Genomic DNA, 18,351 nt, shown 5'->3' with positions numbered 1-18,351 from the left:
AGTCTGAAGAAGGGACCTGACCTGAAATGCCACCTGTCCATGCTGTCCAGAGACATGCTGGAGTAACTCAACGGCTCAGGCAGCATCTCTGGAGAGAAGGACTGGGTGACGTTTTGGGTCGAGACACCTTTTTCAGACTTCTCCAGGGATGCTGCCTGACCCAGCTACTCCAGCACTTTGTGCCTTTTTATGTAAAACCAGCATCTGCAGTTCCTTGTTTCCCACCTGTTTTCAATTGAAACATAGAAACATAGAACATAGAAAATAGGTGCAGGAGTAGGCCATTCGGCCCTTCGAGCCTGCACCGCCATTCAATATGATCATGGCTGATCATCCAACTCAGTATCCCGTACCTGCCTTCTCTCCATACCCCCTGATCCCTTTAGCCACAAGGGCCACATCTAACTCCCTCTTAAATATAGCCAATGAACTGGCCTCAACTACCTTCTGTGGCAGAGAATTCCACAGACTCGCCACTCTCTGTGTGAAAAAAAACTTTCTCATCTCGGTCCTAAAAGACTTCCCCCTTATCCTTAAACTGTGACCCCCTTGTTCTGGACTTCCCCAACATCGGGAACAATCTTCCCGCATCTAGCCTCTCCAACCCCTTAAGAATTTTGTACGTTTCTATAAGATCCTTACTCAACTAATTGACTCAACTAATGTAAAATAAAATGCTGTGAGATATTTCAAACAATGGGGAGGCAATAGTTGCCAAGACACCTGAAGACCCATCTATCAGCGACAGTTCCTGCGGAATCCACCAGAGGACTGTGAAACTCACCTCTGTGGGCAATATCAGAACTGTACCCGGGTAGGCAGCACATCCGAGCAGCTACCGTGTGAGGTGCGACCGCCTCTCTCTTGTTAATGTTGCAACCTAATTGTTGCACGCGTTCAAATAACGGACTGGACCAATGCCATTGCATCGCACCACTCTAGTCCTGGAAGATTACTGACCAAAACAAAAACAAAAACCCTGTTGGACTGCGGTGTGGAGAAACTATATGTATATATATGTGTGTGTGTTTTATTATTGAATTTAGGAACCATGGAAAATGAAAAATCATGCGCAAAACATTACGGATCTCTTGAATCGACTACATGGAAGGCAGACGTTGAGAAAGGTAAACATTAAAAATATTCAATCCGAGCATAGGTACTGTAGTTTAAATATGCAATCTTATTGCAGACGTGGGAACCACTGGAAAAATCCATGTCAATTTCTTAAGCACAGCAGTGATAATGGTCAGTGATAGCTTCGTTAGGTTTCATGACAAAGTTAACATTAGATCACCTGTATGTCATTGTTTTGTACTATTTATTGAAGGGTGTTATTTGTTGCTGGAGGATATCTTTGTGGGTTTTTATTGGACTGCCTCTTTTTGATCCGTACAACAAGTAAAACCGTATCAATGCCACCGTGTTGATGTGTTGATGAAATATTCGGGATGGTATCTCTTGCATCAAAGCCACTTCCAAAGCCAAAGTTTGTTGCCACCCATTCTGCAGAAGCCGGAGCTTCTTTCTCGGAACGGAGTGAGTTGAAATGTTTGTGCGTCCGAGGAAGAGAGCGGATCGTGGCAACATGACCGGTGCTCTCGCCTCGGCGGACATTCCTCCACCTTGCAGGGTAGTTTAGTGGACGAAGAAAGAGGCATTTGCAAAACCGGCTCGCTGGAGAATACAAAATTACTGTTGCACGCCTCAATCCAAATCAGCTGCTAGATTTCAAAGAATAAATACAACTCATTTCTTTTTCTGGATGATAATGTTTGCCAGTGACATTGCTTTTCTAATGACAGCAATTTTGGATATTGTTGTACAGTATACAGAATGAGAATTAGGTTCTTGGATCAAGAATCCCTCTCTTTTGCATCTGCTTTTGACCTGGCAGTTATTGCATGCAATGTGAGATTTCATAAGTTGTAGGAGCAGAATTAGGCCATTTGGCCCATCAGTCTACTCCACCTTACAATCAATGCTAATCTAATTTCCCTCCCAGCACCGTTCTCCTGCCTTCTCCCCATAACTGCTGACACCCCTATATTAGTAATATAGTATAACACTATATACTAATCAAGAATCAGTCAATCTCCGCTTTTAAAATATCCATTGATTTGGCCTCCACAGGTATCTGTGGCAATGAATTCCACAGATTCACCACCCTCTGACTTAAGAAATTCCTCCTCTTCTTTCTAAATTTATAAGATTTATACGTAGTGTTGAACCAAATTTTTTGTAGTGTAAAGAAGTGGAATTGGGTTGAAATCTATGTGTAGGAAGGAACTGCAGATGCTGGTTTATACTGAAGATAGGCACAGAATGCTGGGGTAACTCGTGTGTCAGGCAGCATCTCTGAAGGAAAGGAATAGATGATGTTTTGGATTGGAACCCTTCTTCAGACAGGTCACTTAAAATCTAGATTGGCTTTCAAAGGCATTTTACAAGATCTTATGTGATAATATCTATTGGTCAGCAAACATCAAACATTCCACAATCCCACTCACTGATGAATTTTGTAAAGGTGAAGCAAATGGTAAGAGCTTTACTCAATGGCTGGTCCAGTCCTAACCAAAGATACTAGAGGAACAAGATAGACCACTAGACCCTAAAAACCGTAGTATGTCATGGCGCCATTTTAGTAGGCAGAAATTTGCAGAAACATTAAAAAAAAATAACAAAAATCTGTGAATTGATAGATGAGATATATTCTGCATTTTTATGGTATCATCACACATACTGTTCCCCCAAAACACTGATTACACTACGAGACACATAGCGAATGGCGGGTTTTGCCTACTAAAATGGCTCCTTTGCGTACGACACTTCAGTGTAGGCGATTTCAACGGAGTGGTCCATCTTGTTCCTCTAGTATCTTTGGTCCTAACTAATCTGAGGAGAGCTGGATTGTTACAGTTAGGATACATGATATATGTGTGTGTGTCTCCTGCACTGCAGTGCTCTCTCAAATCTAGATGATACTGTCAAAATAATTTTGTAGCAAACTCACTATATTAGATACATCATGTAGAAATGAACTGCAGATGCTGTTTATACCAAAGAGAAGGAGTGGGTGACGTTTTGGGTCAAGACCCTTCTTCAGACTGATGTCAGGGGAGTGGGCGGTACAGAGATAAAATGTAGTCAGAGACAGTAAGACTGGTGGGAGAACTGGGAAGGGAGAGGGGATGGAGAGAGATGGAATGCCAGGGCTACCTGAAGTGAGAGAAATCAAAATTCATACCACTGGGCTGTAAGCTGCCCAAGCAAAATATGAGTTGTTGTTCTTCCAATTTGCATTTCGCCTCACTCTAACAATGGAGACTGAGGACAGAAAGTTGTGTGTAGGAATGGGAAGAAGAATGAAAGTGTCCAGCAACCAGGAGATCAGGTAGGTTCAGGCGGGCTGAGCGAAGGTGTTCCGCAAAATGATCGCCCAGTCTGTGTTTGGACTCGCCGATGTATAAGAGTCCACATTTTGAACAACTGATGATGTATAAGAGTTCACATCTTGAACAAATTGCTCCTGTGTAGAAACGCTTGATCTTGATTTCAGTGCAATCTCCTTCTGTTCCCATTTGCAAAGCAATCAGTTGCATCTTATCCAGTGCACGTGACATAATTATCAACCAGTCAAGTTTATTGCATCTGTAGAAGGGACTCGACCCGAAATGTCACCTATTTTCTCCAGAGATTCTGCCTGACCAGCTGAGTTACTCCAGCTTTTTGAGTTCATCTTTGGTGTAAACTAGCATCTGCAGTTCCTTCCTATACATGTTTATTGTCATATATGCAAGTGTGGTGATGTACAATGAAAATCTTGCCTGCAGCAGCATCACAGGCACCAAGACTCAGACAACATGCTAATACATAAATTATATATAAATTCAACAAGGAGAAGAGATTGTGCAACAAACAAGACAAGAATTGAATATACCATAACCCCTGACACCTGTATTAATCAAGACTCTATCATTCTCCACCTTTAAAATATTCATTGACTTGCCCTCTACAACCTTGTATGGCAATGAATTCCACAGATTCACCACCCTCTGACTAAAGGGATTCCTCCACATCTTCTTTCTAAAGGTATGTCCTTTTATTCTGAGGCTGTGGGTTCTGGTCCTCGACTCTCCCACTAGTGGAAACATCTTTTTCATGGTGTGGAGGGCTGAGTCCGTGATGGACTCGGATGGATCCACCACCCTCTGCAGCCTCTTACGTTCCTCTGTCATGAAGTTACCTTACCAGGCAATCCAGCAATTCACCCAGCAAAAATACGTCTAGAGGACTGAACAATAGGCTTCCATTTATTAAGAATATCTTTCCAAAGTGCAGATTTCTTGCTTTGGCTTGTAACCCATTTACTGTGGGAGTGAAAGTCCTCTATATCATGGCCAATGCATTGACATAAATGACAAAAGCCCTTTGCAGCTTATAGCAGTGACTAACGGTAACACAGCAGTAGACGGTGCCTTACAATACCAGAGACTCGGTTTCGCTCCTGTCTATGAGTGCTGTCTGTGTGGAGTTTGTGCGTTCTCCCCGTCACCACGTGGGTTTTCTCTGGGTGCTCCGGTCTCCTCCCTCACTCCAAAGGCATGTAGGTTTGTAGGTTAATTGGCTTTGGTAAAATTGTAAATTGTCCCTAGTGTGTAGGATAGTGTTAGTGTACAGGGATCGCTGGTCGGCGTGGATTCGTTTAGCCAAAGGGCCTGTTTCTGCACTGCGTCTCTAAACTAAACTAAACTAAAACTAAACCCAATTTTATTGTACCGTTCAAGTAAACCAAACTCTAGTTTGCAATATGAATCTTTTTCTTCTGAATATAACTTTCTCAGTTGTCACTTTTCAAACAGTACTATCTTAATTAATATGATAACTTGCTGATATTTAATTAATGTTTCACAATTTCCAAGTAAATGAAAAATCAATGATTGTATTTTACCTCTGGCTTCTACTGAAGGAAGAAATATTCCATAAAATCATACAGACTATAATGAGGCATAGAATGATACACCAAGGAAACAGGTCCTTCAGCCAACTTGCCCATGCTGATCAAGATGCCCTGCCCACACTAATCCCACCTTTTACACTTTACTTTAAAGATACAGCATGGAAACAGGCCTTTCAGTCCACCAAGTCTGTGCCGACTAGTGATCACCCCGTACAATTAGTAATTATCTCCTAATAGCCCCTCTCGCTGCGCCTAACGGCTGTGGCTCGCTGGCAGTCTGTTTGTCTTTTTTCCATTTTTGTTTGTGTGTTGGTGTTGGGATGGTTTTTGTTTTTGTTTTTGGCTGTGTATGTGTGGGGGTGCGGGGGGGTGGGGTGGGGGAAGCCTTTCTTTTTTTAGGTCTCTTCCTCGGGCGCGGCTCGGCCGCGGGGCCTTCCGTCGCCCGGCGCAGCTCGGCCGCTGGACTTAACATCGCCGGCGCGGCTCGGCCGTGGGACTTAACATCGCCGGTGCCTTCCATCGCCCGGTACGGCCGCGGGAGCTGGACTTAACATCGCCGGTGCGGCTCTGCCGCGGGACTTAGCAGCGCCCGGTGCGGCTCGGCCGCGGGGCCTTCCATCGGCCGGTATGGCTCGGCCACGGGACGGTTCAGCGCTCGGTGCGGATCGGCCGCGGGGCCTTCCATCGCCCGGCGCGGCTCGGCAGCTGGACTTAACATCGCCGGTGCGGCTTGGCCGCGGGGACTTAGCAGCGCCCGGTGCTGCTCGGCCACGGGGCCTTCCATCCCCTTGCGGGGGCTGTGCGGGTCGGTCACCTCGGTAGGGGTCGAGCTGTGTGGGCGTGGGGGAAGAGAGTGGAAGTTTTGTTGCCTTCCATCACAGTGAGGGGGTGTTTGGAGTCACTGTGATGGATGTTTGTGTTGGGGTCGTATGTCTTGTGTTCTTTTCTTTTTTGTTGTGTTCTGTGACTGCTGGAAATGTAATTTCATTCGGTATCTCGGTACCGAATGACAATAAAGTTCTGTATTGTACTGTATTGTAGCACTATCCGACACACTAGGGACAATTTACCATTTTTACCGAAGCCAATTAACCTACAAGCCTGTATGTCCTTGGAGTGCGGGATGAAACCAGAGCCCCCATAGAATACCAATGCAGTCACGAAGAGAACGTACAAACTCTGTACAGGCAGCTCCTGTAGTCAAGATCGAACCCGGGTCCCTGCCACTGTGAGGCAGCAACTCTACTGCTAAGCCACTATGCTGCCCCACCTGCCCGTGTTTGGCCTATAACCCTCTGAAACATTCCTATCCATGTAAGGCAATAAATGTTTCTGTGGTGTCTATTTCTACTTGGTATTATAATATTTGATAAAAGCACACCATCCCCAGCGTCATATGAGTTAGGTGTGAAATTGGTTATCAAATTAATATGCAGTGTTTGTGAGATAGAAAGGAAGATGTAAGCAAGTGGATGAGCTGGGCTGATTCATTTAAAAGTACTTATAATTTAATTCTTCGTACATGGAGTGATCTTTTTTTTGCTCAGCACATGAATCATACTCCATACCAGCAGAATATACCTTCCCTGTTGTTGCACATCGAGGGAGTTTCTGACTCAGTGGGAAACCAGTCCAGACTCATGCCAGCAACTCTAGCTGAATTGAGCCAGCAGCGCGTTACCTGCCTGTAAAGAAAGTAATGCAAGTCACCTTCCACACTCTTGTTCTGTGAATGATATGGAGCAGGGAAAATGTACTGAGCTGATTATTTGAAGTAAAATGTTCAGTATACTTCTTAAAAAGACCAAAATAAATGGCAGCAGTAGGTCATTTCCTGATTAGTACGGGTGTCAGAGATCATGGGGAGAAGGTGGGAGAATGGGGTTAGGACGGAGAGATAAATCAGCCAGGATTGAATTGCAGAGTAGACTTGATGGGCTGAGTGGCCTAATTCTGCTCCTATCACTTATGATCTTATGATTTGGTCTCCACATCTCTGCCTCACCATTGAATAAGATCATGGCTGAGCCGGCCATGGGACCAGAGGACCAGACCAGACGGTTAGAGGACCAGAGAGACTGTGACCTGCGGGGAGAGAACTGCTGAGCCAGCCCGTGTTTGTCCCCCGCGGCCGAACGCAAGACCCAGCGGACCACGGCCTACAAGCGGGTGGCTGCCGAGCCGGCCCTGCCCGTCCCCTGAAGAACGGAAACCAGGAGGACGGAGCTGTTGACGACGGACACGACGGGCCAAGAACAAGGTCGGTAGGAGTGGAAATCGGGATCTGGCCTTCCGCCCCCTCAAGGTCGGCTGGCAGAGGCGTCCCCGGGGCACAAAGTTGGACGGGCAAGGAGAGGGACCTTGCATCCAAGGAAGGCCCACAGCAGCTTAGGGGTTGCCTGGATCGGGCACCATTCATAAGCACTGGAGCGCGGACTGGATTTTGAAAATGGAGCCACAACATGGCACCCTTTGCATGCAGAATATTTCTGTACACTTGCTAAGCATTGATGTGCTTGGGGTATAGGAATACTGTACTGGACTGTACGTAATACATTTTTTGAGATATGTCACTGTGGTTGAAGATTTAATTTACAAAAATCTCTAACACTAAACTAGCCATGAACCCAGATGTTAACAGAAATAATCTGATGATCACTTTGGTTGAAAAAGACTGTACAAGTTGCTGACATTTACTTAGACAAACAGATGCTAGTATTACTATTAAGACTAGTATTACTAGTCCAGATGCTAGCGTTACTATATGATACTATTTCTTTCCTATTATTGAACATTGCAGCACAAGAACAGGCCCTTCGGCCAACAATGTCGGCGCCAAACAGGATGCCAAGACCATCTCTTAATTATCTGTGTATAATCCATATCAGTTTAGTTTACTCTCACATGTACCGAGGTACAGTGAAAAGCTTTTGTTGCATTCTAACCAGTCAGCAGAAAGACAAAACATGATTACAATCGAGCCATTTACCGCGTACAGATACATGATAAGGGAATAACGTTTAGTGCGAGGTAAAGCCAGCAAAGTCTGATCAAGGATAGTCCGAGGGTCACCAATGAGGTAGATAGCAGTTCAGCACTGCTCTCTGGTTGAGGTTGGATGCTTCAGTTGCCTGATAACAGCTGGGAAGAAACTGTCCCTGAATCTGGAGGTGTGCGTTTTCACACTTCTATACCTTTTGCCTGATGGGAGAGGGGAGAAGAGGGAGTGGCCAGGATGCGACTGGTCCTTGATTATGCTGCTGGCCTTGCCGAGGTATAAATGGAGTCAATAGAAGGGAGGTTGGTTTGAGTGATGGTCTGGGCTGCGTCCACAATTCACTGCTATTTCTTGTGGTCTTGGATGGAGCTGTTCCCAGACCAAGCCGTGATCCATCCTCTCTCCATTCCCTGTGCCTATCCAAAAGTTTCTTAAATGCATCTATTGTAGTGGGTCTGGACGCAGTAGGAATCAGGCAAGACACCAGGTAGGTATTAACAGTAATTTTAATGCAGCAACAGAACATCCACACTCTCTTCAGTCTCAAGCACGAGCTATCTCTCTCGCCCCTTCAGGCAAACCCCGTAGCACTAGTCCCTTCCCCAGCCCTGTCCTACCCGTGCCGAGGGGGATGGTCCAGGGAGTGGCCTAATCCCCGGGTACCGCCACACTATCGTATATTAAACAAAAGCTTCATTTCACTGCTGTGTCAATAAATTATTAAATCATTCAGTCATTTTTTTAATATGATGTTTATAAATGGGTAACTCATAGGTAATATTGATTTAGAATTCTTTTTTTTTTTTCATATCTGCCAGGTTGTTAATTTTTACCGCATGTGGGAAAATAATTACTTTTGGCAACAAAAAAAAAGAGAAAATAAAAATATTATTCTTCACGGTTGCGCTACTTAATTGAACATTCTAGATTTATGATTACGCACATTATTATAACAGAAACATGAAGTGAATATATCCCATGTAATTTTATTACATTTTGAAGCAATTTGTCTGTTTTGCTCAAAACTAGAAACATGGAGCCAATTCCTTGTATTGGACTAATTTGTTCAACTGATTACCTAATGATTAATGCACCAACTACCTGCCTCACTTTATTTAACTGCTTCTATCTGATAAATCACAGCAATCTTTGCAATTTGCAATTAGCAGTTTGCATGTACGTCCCGTGACAATGTAACATTCCTCTGGGTGTTCCAGTTTTCTCCCACATCCCAAGGATGTACAGATTTGTAGGTGAACCGGCCTCTGTAAATTGCCCCTAATGTATAGAGAGTGGGTGCTTAAATGGGATAACATAGAACTGGTGTGAACGAGCGATCAATGGTCGGCATGGGCTTGGTGGGCCGAAAGGCCTGTTTTTATGCTGTGTCTTTCAATCAATCAATTAGATTATAAATGTACCTGGCTATCATTGATTGCTTATATGACATCCAAAATGTGTAGAAAGACAGACTTAAAAGAAATGCTGCTGAACTTTCATGATACAGGGATTTTCTCACTTTTCTCTAAATTTCTCATCTTCTGCCTTTTATTATATCTGTTGTAATCTGTGTGATCCTTGCATCTACTGATGACTGTGTCAGGGAACAATTGCTGTGAGGATTTGATGCTTCGATCCAGCACATTGGGTACCAGTCAGTCTTGCTTTTGACTTGCCCATGGGATGTATTTTAATTATGTCTTCACATTACCTCATGCTAGGTTCAAATTGACTCCCGCAGCTAGGTAATAACGTTTAACACGTTCACCTGTTATCCTTCAAAATACATTTGATTTTCTATTAGTTTAGTTTAGATACAGCGCACAATGTCCAAGCCTAACATGACGCCAAGCTCAACAATTGTTGTACCGTTCTCTCCATCACTTCACTTTCTCTATAACAGAAGGCATTTAACATTCCCTGTTCTAATGGAAGGTCCTTGATCTAAAATGTTATTTCTACTTCTCTCTCCGCAGTTGCTAGCTGAGCTGCCTGAATATCACCAGCAATTTCTGTTATATCTGCAAGATTCACGATTGGTAAGGGTGGCAAACCACTCTTTTCACAAAACAAGTGGCCAGAGGAGGTAGCTGAAGCATGGACTATCCCAACATTTAAGAAACAGTTAGACAGATACATAGATAGTACAGATCTATGGAGGGATATGGACCAAATCCTGGCAGGTTGGACTAGTGTAGCTGGGACATGTTGGCAAGTTGGGTTGAAGGGCCTGTTTCCACACTATCACTCAATTTATTCACAAAATGCTGAGTAACTCAGCAGGTCAGGCAGCATCTCAGGAGAGAAGGAATGGGTGACGTTTCGGGTCGAGACCCTTCTTTAGACTGATGTCAGGGGGGCGGGACAAAGGAAGGATATAGGTGGAGACAGGAAGATAGAGGGAGAACTGGGAAGGGGAGGGGAAGAGAGGGACAGAGGAACTATCTAAAGTTGGAGAAGACAATGTTCATACCGCTGGGCTGCAAGCTGCCCAAGCGAAATATGAGGTGCTGTTCCTCCAATTTACGGTGGGCCTCACTATGGCACTGGAGGAGGCCCATGACAGAAAGGTCAGACTGGGAGTGGGAGGGGGAGTTGAAGTGCTCAGCCACCGGAAGATCAAGTTGGTTAAGGTGGACTGAGCGAAGGTGTTGAGCGAAACGATCGCTGAGCCTGCGTTTGGTTTCGCCGATGTAAAGATGTTGACATCTAGAGCAGCGGATACAATAGATGAGGTTGGAGGAGGTGCAGGTGAACCTCTGTCTCACCTGGAAAGACTGTTTGGGTCCTTGGATGGAGTTGAGGGGGGAGATAAAGGGACAGGTGTTGCATCTCCTGCGGTTGCAGAGGAAAGTGCCCGAGGAGGGGGTGGTTTGGGTAGGAAGGGACGAGTGGACCAGGGAGTTACGGAGGGAACGGTCTCTGCGGAACGCATAAAGGGGAGGGGATGGGAAGATATGGCCAGTGGTGGGGTCCCATTGTAGGTGATGGAAATGTTGGAGGATGATTTGTTGGATACGCTGGCTGATGGGGTGGAAGGTGAGAACGAGGGGGATTCTGTCCTTGTTACGAATGGGGGGGAAGAGGGAGCAAGAGCGGAGCTGCGGGATGTAGAAGAGACCCTAGTGAGAGCCTCATCTATAATGGAGGAGGGGAAGCCCCGTTTCCTGAAGAATGAGGACATCTCTGATGCCCTAGTGTGAAACACCTCATCCCGGGCGCAGATGCGGCGTAGACGGAGGAATTGGGAGTAGGGGATAGATTTTTTGCAGGAGACCGGGTGGGAAGAAGTGTAGTCCAAATAGCTGTGTGAGTCAGTGGGTTTATAGTAGATGTCAGTCATTAGTCTGTCTCCTGTGATGGAGATGGTGAGGTCCAGAAACAGTAGGGAGATGTCAGAGATAGTCCAGGTATATTTAAGGGCAGGATGGAAATTAGTAGTGAAGTGTATGAAGTCAGTGAGTACTGCATGGGTACAAGAGGTAGCACCAATGCAGTCGTCGATGTAGCGGAGGTAGAGTTCGGGGATGGGGCCAGTGTACGTCTGGAACAGGGATTGTTCAACGTACCCGACAAAGAGGCAGGCGTAGCTAGGGCCCATGCGAGTGCCCATAGCTACGCCTCTGGTTTGAAGGAAGTGGGAGGAGTCAAAGGAGAAGTTGTTGAGGGTAAGAACCAGCTCTGCTAGGCGGAGAGTGTTGGTAGATGGGGATTGGCTGGTTCTGCAGTCGAGGAAGAAACGGAGGGCTTTGAGACCATCCTTGTGGGGGATGGAAGTGTAGAGTGACTGGACATTGGGGGATGGAAGTGTAGAGTGACTGGACATCCATGGTGAAGATGAGGGAGTGGGGGCCTGGAAACCGGAAGTTATCGAGGAGATGGAGAGCGTGTGAGGTGTCTTGGACGTAGGTGGGGAGGGATTTGACCAGGGGGGATAGGATGGCGTCGAGGTAGGTGGAAATAAGTTCGGTGGGACATGAACAGGCAGAAACAATGGGTCTGCCGGGACAGTTCTGTTGATGGATTTTAGGTAGGAGGTAAAATCGGGCCGTGCAGGGCTGGGGAACGATGTTTGGAGGCATTAGAGGGTAGAGCGCTGGAAATGGTGAGGTCCGTGATGGTGTTGATGATTAAGGTCTGGTGTTCGTCGGTGGGATCATGGTCCAAGCTCCACTACTGTATCACTCTATGACTGTATGACTCTATTGCAAGGGTTTCGGGGAGTAGGCAGGAGAATGAGGTTGAGAGGGAATGATGGATCAGCCATGATTGAATGGCGGAGTAGACTCAATGGGTCGAATGGCCTAATTCTGCTCCGATTACATGAACTTATGAACTTATGATTCCTTTGATATATTTTGTGTTCCAGATACAGATGTTGTTTCAATGGCAGATTCTACCATTACAGTGGATAACATTGAGGATGAGTTATTTAAAATTGAAAGGATAAGGGATATATTGGTTCGAAGAGAATCCGAACTCCGATACATGTGAGTAAAATAGATTTCCTTGATTTAATCATTTTAGCTAATTACCCGGGTTCGATCCCGACTACGGGTGCTGTCTGTACGGAGTTTGTACGTTCTCCCCGTGACCACGTGGGTTTTCTCTGAGATTTCCGGTTTCCTCCCACACTCCAAAGATGTACAGGTTTGTAGGTTAATTGGCTTTGGTAAAAGCTGTAAATTGTCCCTCGTGCGTGGGATAGAGTCAGCTGCCCAACTGAAATATGAGATGCTGTTCCTCCAATTTGCGTTTAGCCTCACTCTGACAATGGTGGAGACCTAGGACAGAAAGGTCTGTGTAGAAATGGGAAGGAGAATTAGTGTCCAGCAACCGGGAGATCAGGTAGGTTCAGGCGGGCTGAACCAAGGCGTTCCGTGAAACGATCGCCCAGTCTGCGTTTGGTCTCGCCGATGTACAAGAGTCCACAGCGGATACAGTAGATGAGGTTGGAGGAGGTGCAAGTGAACCTCTGCCTAACCTGAAAGGACTGTCGTGGTTCCTGGACAAAGTCGAGGGAGGAGGTGTGGCAACAGGTGTTGCATCTTCTGCGGTTGCAGGGGAAGGTACCTGGGGAGGGGGTGGTTTGGGTGGGAAGGGATGAGTTAACCAGGGAGTTGCGGAGGGAATGGTCTCTGCGGAAGGCGGAAAGGGGTAAAGATGGGAAAATGTGGCTCGTGGTGGGATCCCGTTGGAAGTGGCGGAATTTTTGGAGGATTATATGTTGTATGCGATGGCTGATGGGGTGGAAGGTCAGGACTAGGGGGACTCTGTCTCTGTGGCGACTAGGGGGAGCAAGGGCGGAGCTGCGGGGTACCGAGGAGGCACGAATGAGGACCTCATCTATGATTTTGCTTGGGCAGCTCACAGCCCAGTGGTATGAATATTGATTTCTCTCACTTCAGGTAGCCCCGGCATTCCCTCTCTCTCTATCCCTCCCCCACCCAAGACGCACCAGCTTCTTGGTTTCACCCTACAAACAGCTAACAATGGCCTGTTTCCTTTATCATTGTTATTTTTTTGCATCTTTTATTCATTGATCTTTATCTCTCCTCATCACCGTCTATATCTCTCGTTCCCTTTATCCCTAACCAGTCTGAAGAAGGGTCTCGACCCGAAGCGTCACCCATTCCTTCTCTACGGAGATGCTGCCTGTCCCGCTGAGTTACTCCAGCTTTTTGTGTCTACCTTCGGTTTAAACCAGCATCTGCAGTTCCTTCCCACACACTTCGGCCCACCGAGCCCATGCCAACTATCGATCACAATTTTACAGAGGTCAATTAATCTACAAACCCATACACCTTTGGATATCCCATTTGCTATTTGCCTCGCCCGAAGCACCAACATTCTACCTTAATGTTTGCCGTAAGGATTTTAGGTTCTTTTGTTTTGTTGACAGATAAATAAATATGGAGCTATAAGTATGTACATGAGGGCAGTAACATGGGCCTAAACACCAGTGTAATAGGTGTTGAAGTCAAAATGCATGGGACAGTTGATTCTTTAGTTTAGTTTTGGTTTAGCACTTCCCATCGCCCGGTGGGGGCTCAGGACCTTCATCGGCCTGCTCGGCTCGGCCTGGGACTTTCCATCGCCCGGTGGGGGCTTCAAACGTCGGGAGCCTCGATCGCCTCGTGGCAGCAGTTTGACTGCCTGACCACGGGAGAAGAATGAGGAGGAGATAAGACTTTTCTTTGCCTTCCATCACAGTGAGGGTGTGCCTGGAGCAATCACTGTGATGGCTGTTTGTGTTAAAATTGTAATTGTGTGTCTTGTGTTCTTTATTGTTTACTGCCGGACCCTGACGTGAGAGGACGCTGGCGCTATTTGTTCGCCGCTTCTCCGTCAGGACAAATCTTTTGTTCGTTTGTTTTTATGTCTTGACTGTTTTGTAAAGCGTCTTTGAGCATTTTGAAAAGCGCTATATAAAATAAATGTTTATTATTATTATTATTATTATTATTATTAGCGATACAGTGTGGAAGCAGGCCCTTCGGCCCACCGTCCACGCCGACCATCAATCACCCCTTCGCACTAGTTCTATGTTGTCCAGCTTTCTCATCCACTCCCATCACACTAGCGGCAGTTTAAAGAGGCCAATTGACTCTACAAACCCGCACGTCTTTGGGATTTGGGAGGAAATTGGAGCACCGGGAAGAAACCCATGCAGTCACAGGGAGACCTTGCAAACTCCACACAGACAGCACTCGAGTTCAGGATCGAACCCTGGTTACCGGCACTGTGAGACAGTTGTGTACACAAACCATTAACAAAGATCAAAATGATCCAACATGCTGGAGGTTCACAAGTTTCAGTCCTGGGACATTTTCCAGCTCACCATCTTTCATACTTCATCATCGAGAACTAGAGGAAATAGGTTTAAGCTGAGGGGGGAAAGATTTAATAGGAACCTGAGGGGTATCTTTTTTATACAAAGGGTGGTGGGTGTATGGAATGAGCTGCTGTAGGAGGTAGTTGAGATAGGTACTGTCGCAACGTTTAAGAAACACTTAGACAGGTACATGGATAGGACGGGTTTAGAGGAATATGGGCCAAATGCAGGCAGGTGGGACTAGTGTCGATGGGGCATGCCGGTCAATGTGGGCAAGTTGGGTCTGTTTCCACACTGTACGACTCTATGAGAATAGCCAAAGCAAAACATTTCTACAGCGAAGCGAATATTGCGTGTAATAAAGCTGTGTATCTTGGTATACATTTTGCAGATATCTTTGGATTTAAAAAAGCCCTGATGGTGCATTGGGGCTTTTGAATGCAGGGTTGGACAAAGATTGGAGTGATTACAATACTCCTTTTCCACATGTGGGTGTCGCTTTGTCACATGCTCAATTCAAGGGCATTCATGGATGCCACAATATGAGGGAGCCGATGGGCTTTCTTTGCCCAGTATTACTTACTGTACCTAAGCACTGTTGTGGAGGAGTATAGGCCGTATTACTTACTGTACCTAAGCACTGTTATGTGGAGGAATACAGGCAAAGCTTAATAATGTTACGGCAAATTGTGTTCTGACATTTTCCGCAGTGCATTCATGGGATCAGGGAAGTGGCCGCACGGCCCATTGACACCATGGCGGCCCATGGTTGAACAATGAGTGGTTGCGAGAGGGACACAACTGGCAGCTCAATGTTCCAGGGTCTCTATGTCTCAGATGTGATCAAGAGGGAGGCAAAAGAGATGGAGGAGTTGCACTACTGATCAGGGAGACGGTCACGGCAGCACGGCAACTGTCCCTCAGCGGGTGAGGCAGCATCTCTGGAGAGCATAGATTGGTGACGTTTCGGGTCGAGACCCTTCTTCAGACTGATGTCAGGGGGGTGGGACAAAAGAAGGATATAGGTGGAGACAGGAAGATAGAGGGAGATCTGGGAAGGAGGAGAGGGACGGGAGGGACAGAGGAACTATCTAAAGTTGGAGAAGTCGATGTTCATATCACTGGGCTGCAAACTGCCCAGGCGAAATATGAGGTGCTGTTCCTCCAATTTCCGGTGGGCCTCACTATGGCACTGAAGGAGGCCCATGACAGATAGGTCAGACTGGGAATGGGAGGGGGAGTTGGAGAGCATAGATGGGTGACGTTTCGGGTCGGAACCCTTCTTCAACCTTTTGATCTTCAGTCTTCGATACCTAGGCTTGTCCCCGCCCCTCACCACAATCAGTCTGAGGAAGGACCCCGACGCGAAACGTCAGCACAGACAAGTGGGGCCAAAGGGCCTGTTTCCATGCAGTATGACTCTGTGGCAAAATAAAAACGAGTGCAATAGAATGAAAGATAATTGCAAATTTACCAAAGTTTAAATTAGAAACTTACACCGGACTGGTGGGCTGAAGGGCCTGTTTGTGTGCTCTATCTCCATCCTAAACGATGATATGTGCCTTTTTTTGTAAACCAGCATCTGCAGTTCTGTGTCTCAAGCGTAAACCTTGCAACTTTGAAAAAGGTGATCAAAACCAAAGCTATGTGATTTCTAGATTCTCCACACTACCCTTCTTCATTGTCTGCTGCTGCCAAGTAAACCCATTGAACGTTCCTTTTCATTGCATCCAAGAAAGAATCCCTTTCTCAATAAAGAAGCCCCTTCCCCCCCCCCCCCCCCACACAATTTGATCAATCTGAAGAAGGGTCTTGACCCGAAATGTCACCCATTCCTTCTCTCCAGAAATGCTGCCTGCCCTGCTGAGTTACTCCATCATTTTGTGTAAATCTGCAGTTACTTCCTACACAAGAATTTTGCAAATGCCATAAAAATCCCACAAGTACTTTATATTGCCTGAACAAATATTTTGCTTCATATTTTTGCGCTGTGTTTGGTTCAATTTCAATCCAATTAAGCTCAGTTTTGGAATTCCCTTCAGATTGCTGCCCTGCTAAAAAGACGAATTCTTCTCGAGCTGTAAACACATTCACCAGCCCACACCCCGTTCTAAATAAATTTTAATTGTTGATTTCTTTGGCCGTGTTGAAAACTGTTATTAAACAAAATGATTTATTCACAAAATGCTGGAGTAACTCAGCAGGTCAGGCACCATCTCGGGAGATTCCTTCTCTCCCGAGATGCTGCCTGACCTGCTGAGTTACTCCAGCATTTTGTGAATAAATCGATTTGTACCAGCATCTGCAGTTATTTTCTTATACTACTTATTAAACAAAATGAGATGGTTTCCACAAGGTGAGGGTTTTCATGTTGAACGATGATGGAATGGACAATTATCACCTATTCAATGATTAAATAATTAATTAAAATTCTTAAATGATGAATGAAATTTATTAAATCATTAATGAGAATTGTTGGAAAAGCAACATCTAACACATTATCCAGAATGTGATTTCATTATGTAATATTTCACATAGTACATGTGAAAAATGTTAGGAATGACCAGTGACCAAGAATACCTTTCTTGCAAGGTATCACCATTTTGAATGTGTTGTAAGCTGAGGGGAGATCTGATAGAAGTATATAAAATGATGAGATCCATAGATAGGGTAGACAATCAGAATCTTTCTTCCCTGGGAGGAAATGACAGAAGCTAGAGGGCAGAGCTTTGAGGTGAGAGGGGCAAACTTTAAATGAGATGTGTGGGGCAAGGGTTATACACAGAGGGTGGTGGGTGCCTTAATGCACTGGTGGTGGCGGCAGGTACGATGGTGGCTTTTAAGGGGCTTTTAACAAATTTGTACGTGCATGAGATGTGCACACAAAATCCCCAGGCAAGGGGTGGCACGGTGGTGCAGCAGTAGAGTTGCCGCCTAAAAGCGCCAGGGACCCGGGTTTGATCCTGACTACGGGCACTGTCTGTCCGGACCTTGTACGTTCTCCCCGTGACCTGCGTGGGATTTTGCTGGGATCTCCGGTTTCCTCCCACACTCCAAAGACATAGCGGTTTGTAGGTTAATTGGCTTGGTATAATTGTAAATTGTCCCTAATGTGTGTAGTGTGTGGGGTTGAAGCAGACTTGGTGGGCAGAAGGGCCTATTTCTGCGCTGTATCTCTAAACTAAACCAAATTAAACTAAACTAAAGTGACTTTAGGAGAAAACTGGCATGGGGTCATTGAATAGCTACCTTCCAAGATGCTGTCCATTTAATTTAACCCTATAAATATAATTTGCCATTCTGGTCAAACTATGTGCTCCTCAAGCCCCCCCACCCACCCACCCACCAGACCAGAATGTCTTTGCTAATGTCTGGAATAATCCCCTGTGAAATTATCGGCAACTTTCCTACAGTGTGAATATATCACAGCAAAAACATTCTTATCTTCAGAGTTACTATTTTGACTCTCTGCAGACATACTCATCAACCTATCTCACACCTTCTACCTTCTGCCTTCATCCCTTGCCTTTATTCCAACTGTCTGCCTGTCAAAACGTC

At 45.7% G+C, this 18,351-nt stretch overlaps 1 protein-coding gene across 2 annotated transcripts in view; it reads left to right on the top strand.

The window, feature by feature from the left end:
* The first annotated feature begins 817 nt into the window (after window positions 1-817).
* The window catches only part of pik3r6a (phosphoinositide-3-kinase, regulatory subunit 6a), a 44,724-nt gene continuing 27,190 nt past the window's right edge, over window positions 818-18,351 (top strand). For both annotated transcript variants that reach the window (XM_078400993.1, XM_078400994.1), the window contains exons 1-2: window positions 818-1,127; window positions 12,328-12,448. In XM_078400993.1, the coding sequence (XP_078257119.1) occupies window positions 1,052-1,127; window positions 12,328-12,448 (197 nt within the window). In that variant the 5' untranslated portion in view covers window positions 818-1,051. The remainder of the gene's footprint in view (window positions 1,128-12,327; window positions 12,449-18,351) is intronic.

Source organism: Rhinoraja longicauda, chromosome 6 (genome assembly GCF_053455715.1).
Source record: "Rhinoraja longicauda isolate Sanriku21f chromosome 6, sRhiLon1.1, whole genome shotgun sequence".
Taxonomy (NCBI): domain Eukaryota; kingdom Metazoa; phylum Chordata; class Chondrichthyes; order Rajiformes; family Arhynchobatidae; genus Rhinoraja; species Rhinoraja longicauda.
Note: the sequence above shows the minus strand (reverse complement) of the source record. Positions and strands in the feature narration are given on the sequence as shown.